The sequence below is a fragment of the Chenopodium quinoa genome, unplaced genomic scaffold (assembly GCF_001683475.1).
Source record: "Chenopodium quinoa cultivar QQ74 unplaced genomic scaffold, ASM168347v1, whole genome shotgun sequence".
In the NCBI taxonomy this organism is placed as follows: domain Eukaryota; kingdom Viridiplantae; phylum Streptophyta; class Magnoliopsida; order Caryophyllales; family Amaranthaceae; genus Chenopodium; species Chenopodium quinoa.
In genome coordinates this window covers 2,766,083-2,777,438 of record NW_018744821.1, presented here as the reverse complement: position 1 = coordinate 2,777,438, position 11,356 = coordinate 2,766,083, and the positions used below count along the sequence as shown (strand labels likewise).

General features: G+C 31.5%; 1 protein-coding gene across 1 annotated transcript; it reads left to right on the top strand.

The window, feature by feature from the left end:
• Window positions 1-1,702: 1,702 nt before the first annotated feature.
• LOC110704071 (programmed cell death protein 4-like) lies at window positions 1,703-5,384 on the top strand. The gene is made up of 3 exons (XM_021881855.1): window positions 1,703-1,868; window positions 2,033-2,127; window positions 2,991-5,384. Exons 1-3 carry the CDS (start codon window positions 1,703-1,705, stop codon window positions 4,830-4,832), a joined length of 2,103 nt encoding a protein of 700 aa, XP_021737547.1. The 3' UTR covers window positions 4,833-5,384.
• Window positions 5,385-11,356: the final 5,972 nt, after the last annotated feature.

The following is an 11,356-nucleotide window of genomic DNA, read 5'->3' as shown; positions in this document are numbered from 1 at the left end:
TTCAAACTAGACATTGTACTTCAAAAAATAAGGGTATTTTGTGTAATTATTTAACAAAGATAGGGCATTTGGTGAATTAAATTTTATTGCTAACGGAACTTTAACACTATAGGTCACAGTGTGAATATTAACAAACATCAGTGGCATTTGGTGAATTTTGAAAAACTTGAGGGTATTTGGTGAATTTTTGAAAAGTTCAAGGGCATTTGGTGAAAAAACCATATTGATAAATTCGAGTAGTGTATTAAAAAAAATGATAAATCTAGTCCTATATCAAAATCTTAGAGAGCAATAAAATGGAGGACCAATCAACATATGATTTTATCATAAATTTAAAATGTGTATATATACATCCTCCATTTTTATTTACTTGCAACACAACCCTATGACACGTTCTTTAAGGTTGAGATTATAAAATGTAAATAATGGACATATTATTCAAAATAATTTTTACATGTGATACCTAACTCTGCTCTAATCCTCATGTTAAAATGGTTTTGATAAAATCGCTCATTAACCTTCACTAATTATCTCCTAAAGCGTGCTTAGAAGTTGTGCTGCAAGTAAAAAGAAACGGATGAAATATATTTTTCTGACAAAAAATGTATATAATATTAAGAATTAAGAAATGCATTTAATGTTATCTACAACCCTTATAAATGTACTTCATTATTATTGTACTAATATGAAAAATGAAAATTATAAGTAATAAGCCATAATACAATACATCTTACACTAGTCCTCTAGATGGAAATAGAGGATAAAAATAGATTATACCCATAAATTTTGGTTATACTCAAATAAATTTGACCACTTTCAAAAACTTTAGTAAACATTTTTAGTTGTAAGACCAACAACTTTTTCGGACTTTTTTCTTCCTCTATTTTTAAAGCACAAATTAAGGGTAGCTTTAGCCACTAAATTGATTAATTTGTCAAAATTATGTTGATTTCTAACTGAACCAAAACTCACTGACCAAATTTAGTCATCTATTACAATTTATCTGTTTAACATCTAACAAACTTATTACAATTAATAAATATAAAAACTCAAGTCATTTTGCTCCACTCCAACATTAAAAAAGTTGATACATTACATCAAGTAAAAATTTTGTAAGTTTGTTATTATTCTTTAAAAATCTAATTAGCTAACTTAATCTCTTGTAGTAGCCATATCTTTTATTTGATAGTTTATCCATTATGAAGATGCAACTTTAGTTAAAATAATTTAAATTCCACTATCAGTTTATTACAATTTAAAACATTGTGGCATTGAATTGACAATACTTAAAACAGTACAGATTTGAGATTTATTTATTAGTTTTGGAAACTTGATTTTAAAATCCTTAGGATCATATTATAATGTGCTATTGATCAACCTTTACAAAAATGTAACCTTTAATTGTCAGGCTTAATTATTATATACATACAAAGTACTAGTTTATTACATTAATTAACAACAATTAAATATCAATAATTTGGGCATTTGGAACGTCATAAATTTATGTTGTTTATATAATCTTGTACAAAATGATTTTTATTTATTTACATGTTTTGCTAATTAACGATAACAAGCTCTAATAATTTGTTTTACAGATTGTATGATTTATATAAAGGTAATTATGTTATGATGTCATAAGATAAATTAGGACAAATATAAGAGTCAAATTTTGATTGTTTACACGGAGTTCAAAGACAATTTAATGACAAAGGAACATCAAGAATCTCCTAATGCAACAAGGGAAAGTGTTGATCCTCCTTTAAAATTTGCAATATTCATGAAATCACATGAATTCTCTCCTAAGTCCCCCATATCTCCAAAGATTAAAGACATATTATTGGAATCGGCCAAAGAAAGTCCGACAAAAGGTAATAATAATTCTCGATTTCTATTTGTTTATAATGTAGAGAAAGCTACACATGCAATTATGCAAAAGTAAATGATGTAGACGATATTAGGTCCCACATCTTGGTTATCAACCTCGTATTTTAATGTATAAAATTATTTTGTAATAATTTAATGTGTTATATAGGTGTGTTTGATGGAAAAGGAAAATGTGGAGGAATATCAAATACAAAGAATAATTATGACTATGGCTATAATGGATTCAACTACAAAAATTATGAGGTAATAATTTTAGACAATTTCTTCATTATTTTTCATATAATTTCTCAATTATTTTGTGTAGAAATTAAAAACTGAACATGTTTCCCAACCTTTTTAAAAGTATGGGTAAACTCTAATGAATAGTGTTGAGACTATTGTACCCATAAAATGTTGATTTACGTATTAACCCCTTTTAAAAGTATGACCACACTTTTGAATAGTATTAAGACGATTATGTCCCTAAAATGTTTATTTAAATGTTTGTCCTCATTAATGTGGACATTTATACCCCTTAAAATAGTTGTTTACACATTTTTTCTAATTAATGATACTAACAATGCAAAATGAAAGAACTTATGGACATGGCTAGCTACGCACGTTATTAGCTGCTCAAGTTAAAAAAAATCAAGACAAGAAAGAACGATGATTAATTTTGGGGGAAATGAGAAATAGTTATTGCATGGTCAATTTAAATTGTGAAACACTATGTAAAAAAATATATTTTAAGTCTTTTCATTTCATTCAAAGTATGTATTTTACCATGAATTTGTCAAAATTTGTATTTAGTTATGATCACTTTGTTAAAGATGTTAACAACTCGACTCTTCAATTCACCGGCCTCATATACTCAAGTTTGATTCTAACCACTTATACAAGTGTATGGACATTTAAAACTTATTTAATGTGGACCAAAATTTAAACATAATAAAGGTTTACTTACCATAGAAAAATCTAACAATTTTAAACATACATGTGTATGAAGTCATGAAGTACCCAAGTTAAGGAAAATATAGATTATCAAAACAATATTTGTTGGATATTGTACTTCATAATTTAAAGTAAAATGATTATAATAGTGATATAAATTAATTATTAAATTACAGGAATTTGAGTTATTAACTCCAAGAACAAGAAGCATAGAAATGGACGAGTATAGGAAAAAATCAGTTGTAATTGTGGAAGAGTACTTTGCAAATGATGATGTTGTTTCAACAGCAAATGAATTAAGAGAGCTCGGGATGCCAAATTATGATTACTGTTTTGTTAAGAAACTTGTCTCGATGGCCATGGATAGACACAACAAGGAGAAAGAGATGGCTGCAGTGTTACTATCTTCTCTCTACGCCGATGTGATATGCCCTTCACAAGTTTATAAAGGCTTTTCAAAACTGGTTGAATGTGTTGATGATTTAGTTGTGGATATACCAAATGTCGTTGATACATTAGCTCTATTTATTGCAAGAGCTATTATAGATGATATTCTACCCCCTATATTTTTAACTAAGAAAATGATTATTTTACCAAAGGATTCCAAGGGAGTTGAAGTTATAAGGAGGACCCAAAAGGGTTATTTATCGATCCCATATCATACAGAGATAATCGAAAAAAGATGGGGTGGAAGCAAGAATAAGACAGTTGAAGATGTCAAAGCAAATATTACTACTTTGTTGACAGAATTTGTTGTTAGTGGTGATAAGAAAGAGGCTTGTATGTGTATAAAAGAGCTTAATGTTCCATATTTTCATCACGAAATAATGAAGCGTGCATTGATACTTGCAATGGAGAGACAAAAAGCTGAAGGTAAGATCTTAGAGCTATTAAGAATGGTAGCAAAAGAAGGACTGATAAATTCAAGTCAGATAAATAAAGGATTTAATCGAGTGATTGAAACCATAGATGATTTATCACTTGATATACCGAATGCTAGACAGATTCTTCATTCCTTAATTTCAAAATGTGCTTCTGAAGGATGGCTATCAGTTTCTTCCTTAAAGTACTTATCAGTAGAGCCGAAGAAAAGGCCACTTGAGGAGGGTGTAGCGAAATCTTTTAAGATGAAGGCTCAAGCCATCATTCAAGAGTACTTCTTATCACGGGATACAATAGAAGTATACAACTGCCTAGACTCAGAGAATTCTACATCATCTTCTGAGCTGAATGTTGTATTTGTGAAGAGATTGATCAATCTAGCAATGGACCGTAAGAATAAGGAAAAAGAAATGGCGTCTGTTCTTCTATCATCCTTAAGTTTACCAGCTGAAGACGTTGTAAATGGATTTATAATGCTAATAGAATCAGCTGATGACACTGCCTTGGATAATCCTATAATTGTTGATGATCTAGTAAAGTTTCTAGCTAGAGCAGTAATCGATGAAGTAATATCGCCTTCTCATTTAGAGGACATAGGTAACCAATTCATGGAGTGTGACTCAAAAGGCAATCAGATCATCCAAATGACTAAATCACTTTTAAAGGCTCGACTTTCAGGGGAACGTATTCTAAGGTGTTGGGGTGGTGAAGGAAGTAAAGGAAATGGGTGGACAGTTGACGATGTCAAAGACAAGATAGGAAAACTTTTAGAAGAGTATGAGTGTGGAGGCGAGCTAACGGAAGCATTTCGGTGCATAAAGGAGTTGGGGATGCCTTTCTTTCATCATGAAGTTGTGAAGAAAGCATTAGTGATTGTTGTGGAGAAGAAAAATGAAAGATTATGGAAGTTGCTCGAAGAGTGTTTTAATTCAGGGCTTATAACAGTGAATCAAATGACAAAGGGATTTATAAGATTTGAGGAATCACTTGATGATTTGGCTTTAGATGTACCAGAAGCTAAGCAACAATTTTCATGTTGCGTTTACAAGGCCAATAATTTAGATTGGTTGGACTCTTCATCTTTTTCTAATGAACCTAGAGACCTACTTAACGTTGGTAACCAATCTAAAGATTGAGTTTTACTTGCACTTCTTGTTCAATAATTTATACAATTAGTTTTTTTTTTTTTTTTTTTGGGGGGGGGGGGGAAGATATGGCATCAACATCTCATCAATCTTAAGTCATAACTAATCAAATTAAAACCATTAAGCATAAGTTCTATTTTATTTTTCTTTATAAAGGGGGAGGGGAGGAAACATTAGTTTATGATTGTTTTTTTTATATAATACTCAGTTCCTTTCAATATAAGGGGAGAGATTCGGTGTGAATAGATCTTTAAGTGATAACCCTATTATATATGAGAACAAATCTCAATCATTGGATACATCATGATCTAACTGTTGAGATTGCTCACATAGTAATGGTAGAAATGTAATTTATATATTTTTTTGCTCATTTCGAATAATAATTTTTTGTTCATTTATCAAATGAGCAAACACTTATTTGCTCATTATGAAATGAGAAACAATTTTTTGTTCTTTAATCAAATGTTTGCGTAATTTGTTTTGGTTTTTTTTCATTTATCAAATGACCAATTAATATTTGCTCATTTTGTAAATGAGCAATAATATTTGTTCATTTATTAAATGAGAAAATAATATTTCTTTGTTTTGTTTGTTGATTTATCAAATGGCAACTATTCTTCGTTCATTTGTCAAATGAGCAACAATTCTAAAATATCCAAACTAATATGAAACCTTGAACTTACTATATCTAAAAATGTAAACAATTTTTGGACCATAAGAGACCAACTGTATACTAGTTTATATTATGCACTTCATTTTTTGCCTATTTTTGAAGTACATAGTTCACAAGGTTAATTTAATACATGTTGTTCTGCTTATATCCTTCACAAATGAGCAAACTAAATTAATATGAGCAAACTAAATTAAAATGACCAAAATCACATACAATTAAAATGCATAAATGAAGATGAAAAAACTTATATAAGAATCTCAAAAATTGCTCCATACTATCAACATCGCTCGATCTAATCTAGACATTTTGATATCTTGCATTGCCAAGTCGATGATGTACTTCATTGAACTCTTGAACTATTCAAGGTAAAGATTGTTCACATTTGATGAATATAGCCATATTCTTTCAAATTTCTCGTGAAACATTGAAGTAATTGAATCCTATTTAGCTTTCAGAGTCAATTGTCTAAACCAAGAACAATAGCTCTTTACTTTGTCGATTTTTAACAAGTAAGACTTGCTTGTACTGTCTTAAAACGATTCCAAATCGATCAATTACTAAGAGCCTATATAGCCTTGAGTACGTTCTTGTTAATGTGACATTGCTAAAGATGTTCAGAACACAAATCATGCTTATGATTTGAACTTTTGTGAGTTTTCATGTAAGGGAAATGTTTTTTCTAATCAAGCATTTCTTGACTCATGGTTTAGACAACAATGTCATTCAAAGAAATTTGCAACTATTGCTCTTTACTTTGAATGTGAGTCTTTCCGTGTGTTAACAAATTGTTTGTTGATCATGGAACACAATAACCATTTATTTGTTCCGTCCTTAGCTTAAAAGGTCTTTAAACAAAGCATACTATCTTACAACTGATGTAGCACCACTTGCTACATTCTAAGCTTGTAAGTCAATAACTTAGCTTATATTCAATAGTTTGAGGTCACTTTCAAAGTGCAATACTCAAGCAGTATCTGATACTTGTGAAGATAATAACTTGCTAAGTTAATTAGAATAACATGACTCTTCAGCGAAAATGGAATCTTATTCCTTTTCTATGTTCCTCGTTTCTATAATTCTTATCATACTTTATCTTATAATATTTTAGAATTATTTCTTTAAGAGCCTTTGACTTTCATACTTTGTTAGGCATAATTAAGCATTTAATGCACCGTATAACAAAGTTCCATCTTTTCCTTTAATTTATACTTGAATTAATACATCAGTGAATTGTACTCACCAGCATATAAAGCGAAAGTATATGTTGGTTGTCAAGCATTGACAATTTTGAGTTTCCAACTCAATTCTTAATGTTTATAAAAAACAACCTAGTATTTTGAATACATGATGTCCAACCGTCCTTTCGGACTTTTATAAAAGTCATTTGTGAGAATTGTATTCTAGAATTGTCTCTCCTTTCTTTGAGAACCATTCTAAAAGATTTCCTTTACCAAACATGAAAAACAATATAGTTTAATTTGGAATTCTACAAATATGAGTGCAAAGTATAACCATTTATCAAGTAAATAACATAATAAGTTTGAAAATTAAAAGGCATTCATGCAAATTTTCAATCTTATTAAACGTCTTATCCACGCATTAAATTTGTCCCCATTTGGCGAGAATAAGTCGATTCCAAGATCCAAAGAAACAGAAGTGGTTAAGCATGCTTTGGCTTGTCTTAACACTCAATATCCTAAGGCAAGCAACTCTTTGCTAATGGCTCCAAGCCACTCTTGGTTGGATAAATCGTCGCATCTAATGATCTCACAACAACTTATCCACTTTACCACGACATGTTAGGACTCCATCACTCATATCGTTGAGTATAACCAAAACCAACTTGCATACCCGGTATGCCTTATGAATCCTAGGGAGTAATAGTGATGCCTCGCTTTGACGTAGCCCATCACTACTCTCAATAGGTCGATAAATGTTGTTGTGAAATGGCAAGTTTTACTCAATATTTTAGGGACTTAAGGTTTCTATGTTGGTTGATTTAAGTGAAATTAATTAATCATCACAACATTCTAAATCCTAAACATGCATCTAACATATAATTCATATATAAATACTCATAAATATATATCGAAAACATGCATAAATAAAGATGCATTTGACAACTAGCATGACCCCTTGAATCATCAAGTCTTCAAGGGACGGCTTTTGCAACTTCATGGCTTTGTCTTCTAAGAACCCCCGTCTTCAAGACATGACCATAATTATGAAAATACTAGTATCTATGATTAGGATTAATCTAGATATTAAGGTACTAATATACTCAACGGTTTGCAGACCGTATTTAGATTTACAAAAATACATCACGGATCACAGTCCGTATTTTCTATCCACTAGTTATCATTTTATAAAACCTGTGAGAGAATATACATTCCAGTCATCCATTCACTTTTTGTGAATGGCCCATGCATTTTACAACGATAAGACAAGTAACAATGCATAAAACGCGCGTAAACTAGTAACTAATTTAGGTTGATAATATAATTAACATGCCTATTTAAAACAAGTCAAAGTTGTTTAATTGATTATGTAATTTAGCGTAATTAATAATTGAAAATTTAAATGGGAGTTGGAAATATGAACACAAAGTTCAACATAAAAATTCCAACTTTAACACTTGTGAATCCTTGAAAAATTATATCTTCCAATATGAAAATAAATGAAATTTCTATTACAAGATCCAAATTTTATGATTCCAGTCAACTTAATACATGATTAAATCAAAAGTTCAACCAAAAATTCATGGAATTTAGTAACTCAAAGTTTCAATCACTTAACACAATTAAAGATTGAATCTTTAGTACTTGGAAGCAACAAAGAACAAATTTTCACACTTAATAATGCAATTAATTTGCAATTATGTGAAAAATAAAACCAAACTTTCAAGCACCAATTACTACTAAGTAACCATGCTTAAAGAGGTTTAAAATTGCATATAAATTAAGGAATGAACCAAATACATAACCACCATAAATATGCAATGAATTTTCAAGGTTAGAAAAACTTAACAATTTTCGTCCAAACGAAAAATCCCTCGAAAAGTGCATTTCTGGTCATTTTTTTGTCTAAAAACACAGTCCTTAGAGGGTAAAACCATTTCCATAATGCCTTTTTCTAGACACCCATTTGTGTCTCCCCAAAATCAAACCCAGTGATGAGTGTCTTTCACGTCGAATCATAATCGAATGAAGTGAAAGTGTGGAAAGTCTAGTGTTGCGGATAGTTTTAATTTCTTTTCTCTTCTCTCTGTTTTTGAAAACTTGTTTTGAGAAAACAGCCAATCCAGTTTGGTTGGTCCATGATATGGGTCCAATAGTAGTGTAGTTGGATGGGACTTGGCAAGAACTTTCCATCGATATATTATAAGCCCAATTCCGATGAATATTGAGGAAGTTATGGCCAATTTACTAAACTGGGCCCGCTTTGAGCCTTACATGCGGCTCAATGATCTAGGGGAGGGCCTAATATAGATTTATCATTCCTAATGCAATTAGGAATGGTTTTAGTCTTCTAGATTCTTCTAGAAGGTTCTTTTCATTCCTAATTCAATTAGCATTGATAAATTGACTTTTGTTGACTTTTCAGAGTTTTGATTAAAATCAAAGAGCATTTTTGAGGAAAATACGATTTTATCCTCCTGTACAACAATTTTTATCAGATTTTTGCGTGAATTTCCAGGTCAGCGCCAAACGCTAGCTGTAGCGCCTGGCGCTAGGGTTAGCGTCTGGCGCCAATGGCCAGCGTTGGCGCCAACCTTGTTTCACGTGCGCCAGACTCTGTTTTGATAATTTTATCTTTTTGGCTGATTTTCTCTATAAATAACGTCGTAAAAACTCCGTTTTCATTCACCTACAACCAGTTTTCATTCATTCATCAACTCATTCTCATTCTCTTCTAATCATTCGCCAACTCTCATTAATTTTCTTGATTACTCTCTTTCTCTCTTTTTCTAAACTCGCTTTTTACATAAAAAATTTCGCATTCATTAGATCTAGAAACACCTAGCCATATTCGAAGTTGCCTTCGCCCTAGACGTGAAAGGTTTAATTTCTGAGGGTTTGGTCCCAAATCTCTCTTTCAATTTTTAATTTAATTATTTGTTTATATTTTTCTTGAAGTTACTAACGTGTGTATTTTGTTATTAGAAAGAGGTACGAGGCATCAAAGTAAGTGCTTTAATGGTTTAATTGATGTTATGATATAGAGATCATATTTAGATTGTTATTATGATTCCTAGTATCATGTCTAAGGTAAACTTTAATATCAAGTATGATTAAAAGTATGATGCTTCCTATTCTTCCTAATAATTATGATTGTTAGCATCATGTTAGGGTTAAAGATTTGATTTTTATTGTTTAGTGACATGCTAGGGTTTGTCATTAATCTTGTTAGTATCATGCCTAGGATCTTGCTATGCTTTAACATGATTATTATTATTATTAATATGATTGTTATTATGATGATTATTTTTTGTTATAATTGTTTTGATGATTTATTATGTTGCTTGATAATTTTATTGTTATTGCTTGATCACGCCTTTTTATGCATGTTAAAGGGTATTTGTACTTGTAATCACGCTTAATAAGATAATTAATAATCTTGTTAGGGTTAATATGATTATAGTTTCAAGTGATCGAATAATAGATTTTTTTGTGCATTATATTCAACCAACATAGATAAACAGGTTTAGGGTTAAACCTATTGATTACATGTTAGTCAAGAAGCGCACATGAATACGATATGAATAAAGTAGAGGCCTATTATTAGGGCAGGTTCAATCTCTTTTAGGTTGGATTTGTATCTTCATCCCCGAACCCTTATTTGGTTCAAGACCTTATGGAGTTGACGATCTCTTGGATCGTTAAGGGGTGTAACCTTCACCCTGTGAACGGTTTACAAGTTCCTAAAACTTGTTGGCGACTCTTTTGCTCTATCTTCTTCCCTTTTGGACGCCACCGTACTTTAGTATATGATCACAGTGGGGTTCAAGCTAGGGATTAACGCTTGAAAATATTCCCTACACCTTTCCACCCAAAATTCACTATTTTTGGGCGTAAATCTGGGTTCGAGGCTGAAATCAGCTCAAATACGGGTTTAAAATTAATAAAACCGAGCTACTAATCTAATTAGCAACTTAAAACCAGAAAATTAAACCATAAAAACACCTTGAAAAATATGATTATAAAAATGAATGAGCAAGGCTCCGATACCGCTTTTGGGTTTCGGTGAGTCCGACCCACCGCGGAAAAAAACCCGACCCCAAAACCAAACTCATAATAAATATAAACATAATGCATAATTAACATAAACACAAGAATAAGTAAGAGATTATTACCTTTATAGTGCTCTTCGCTCACGTAATTGAGCTCTTACTTCAAAGCCCCGACCCTTAGCCCCGCTCACACGGGGACCTCCTACGAAGTTCACCCGCAACGCGAGCACCAAACTCGGTTTAATTCCTTGGAGTTAGCAAGGTCCGACCTAAACCCGAGTAATTTGTGATCAAAGGTTTTCACACTATGATGCCTTTTTCAACACTTACTCAAGTGAAAAATCTCAACTCCTAAGGTTGGTATTTATAGGCAAAGGCTCTCCAAATTCCCATCATCTTTCCATGTGGGAGAAATAATAGTATGAGAAAAATAAGCAATTAATTTAATTCTAAATTAAATTAAATAGCAACACGAATAATCAAACAACACTTAGCACACACATGGGAGTGGTTAGGTAAGGACCACAAGGAGGACCACATGTTCTCCTTGATCCCCAAGCTACCAAAACCTCTGATCATAAGAGGGCATGACCGGTCAACCTCCTTGGTCAC

Bases quoted from the DNA above. Each gene is read 5' to 3' on its own strand.
- LOC110704071 (XM_021881855.1), top strand. From the start codon at position 1,703: ATGACAAAGGAACATCAAGAATCTCCTAATGCAACAAGGGAAAGTGTT. The intron at 1,869-2,032 runs GTAATAATAATT...TGTGTTATATAG, and splicing joins CAAAGAAAGTCCGACAAAAG to GTGTGTTTGATGGAAAAGGA. The intron at 2,128-2,990 runs GTAATAATTTTA...ATTAAATTACAG, and splicing joins TCAACTACAAAAATTATGAG to GAATTTGAGTTATTAACTCC.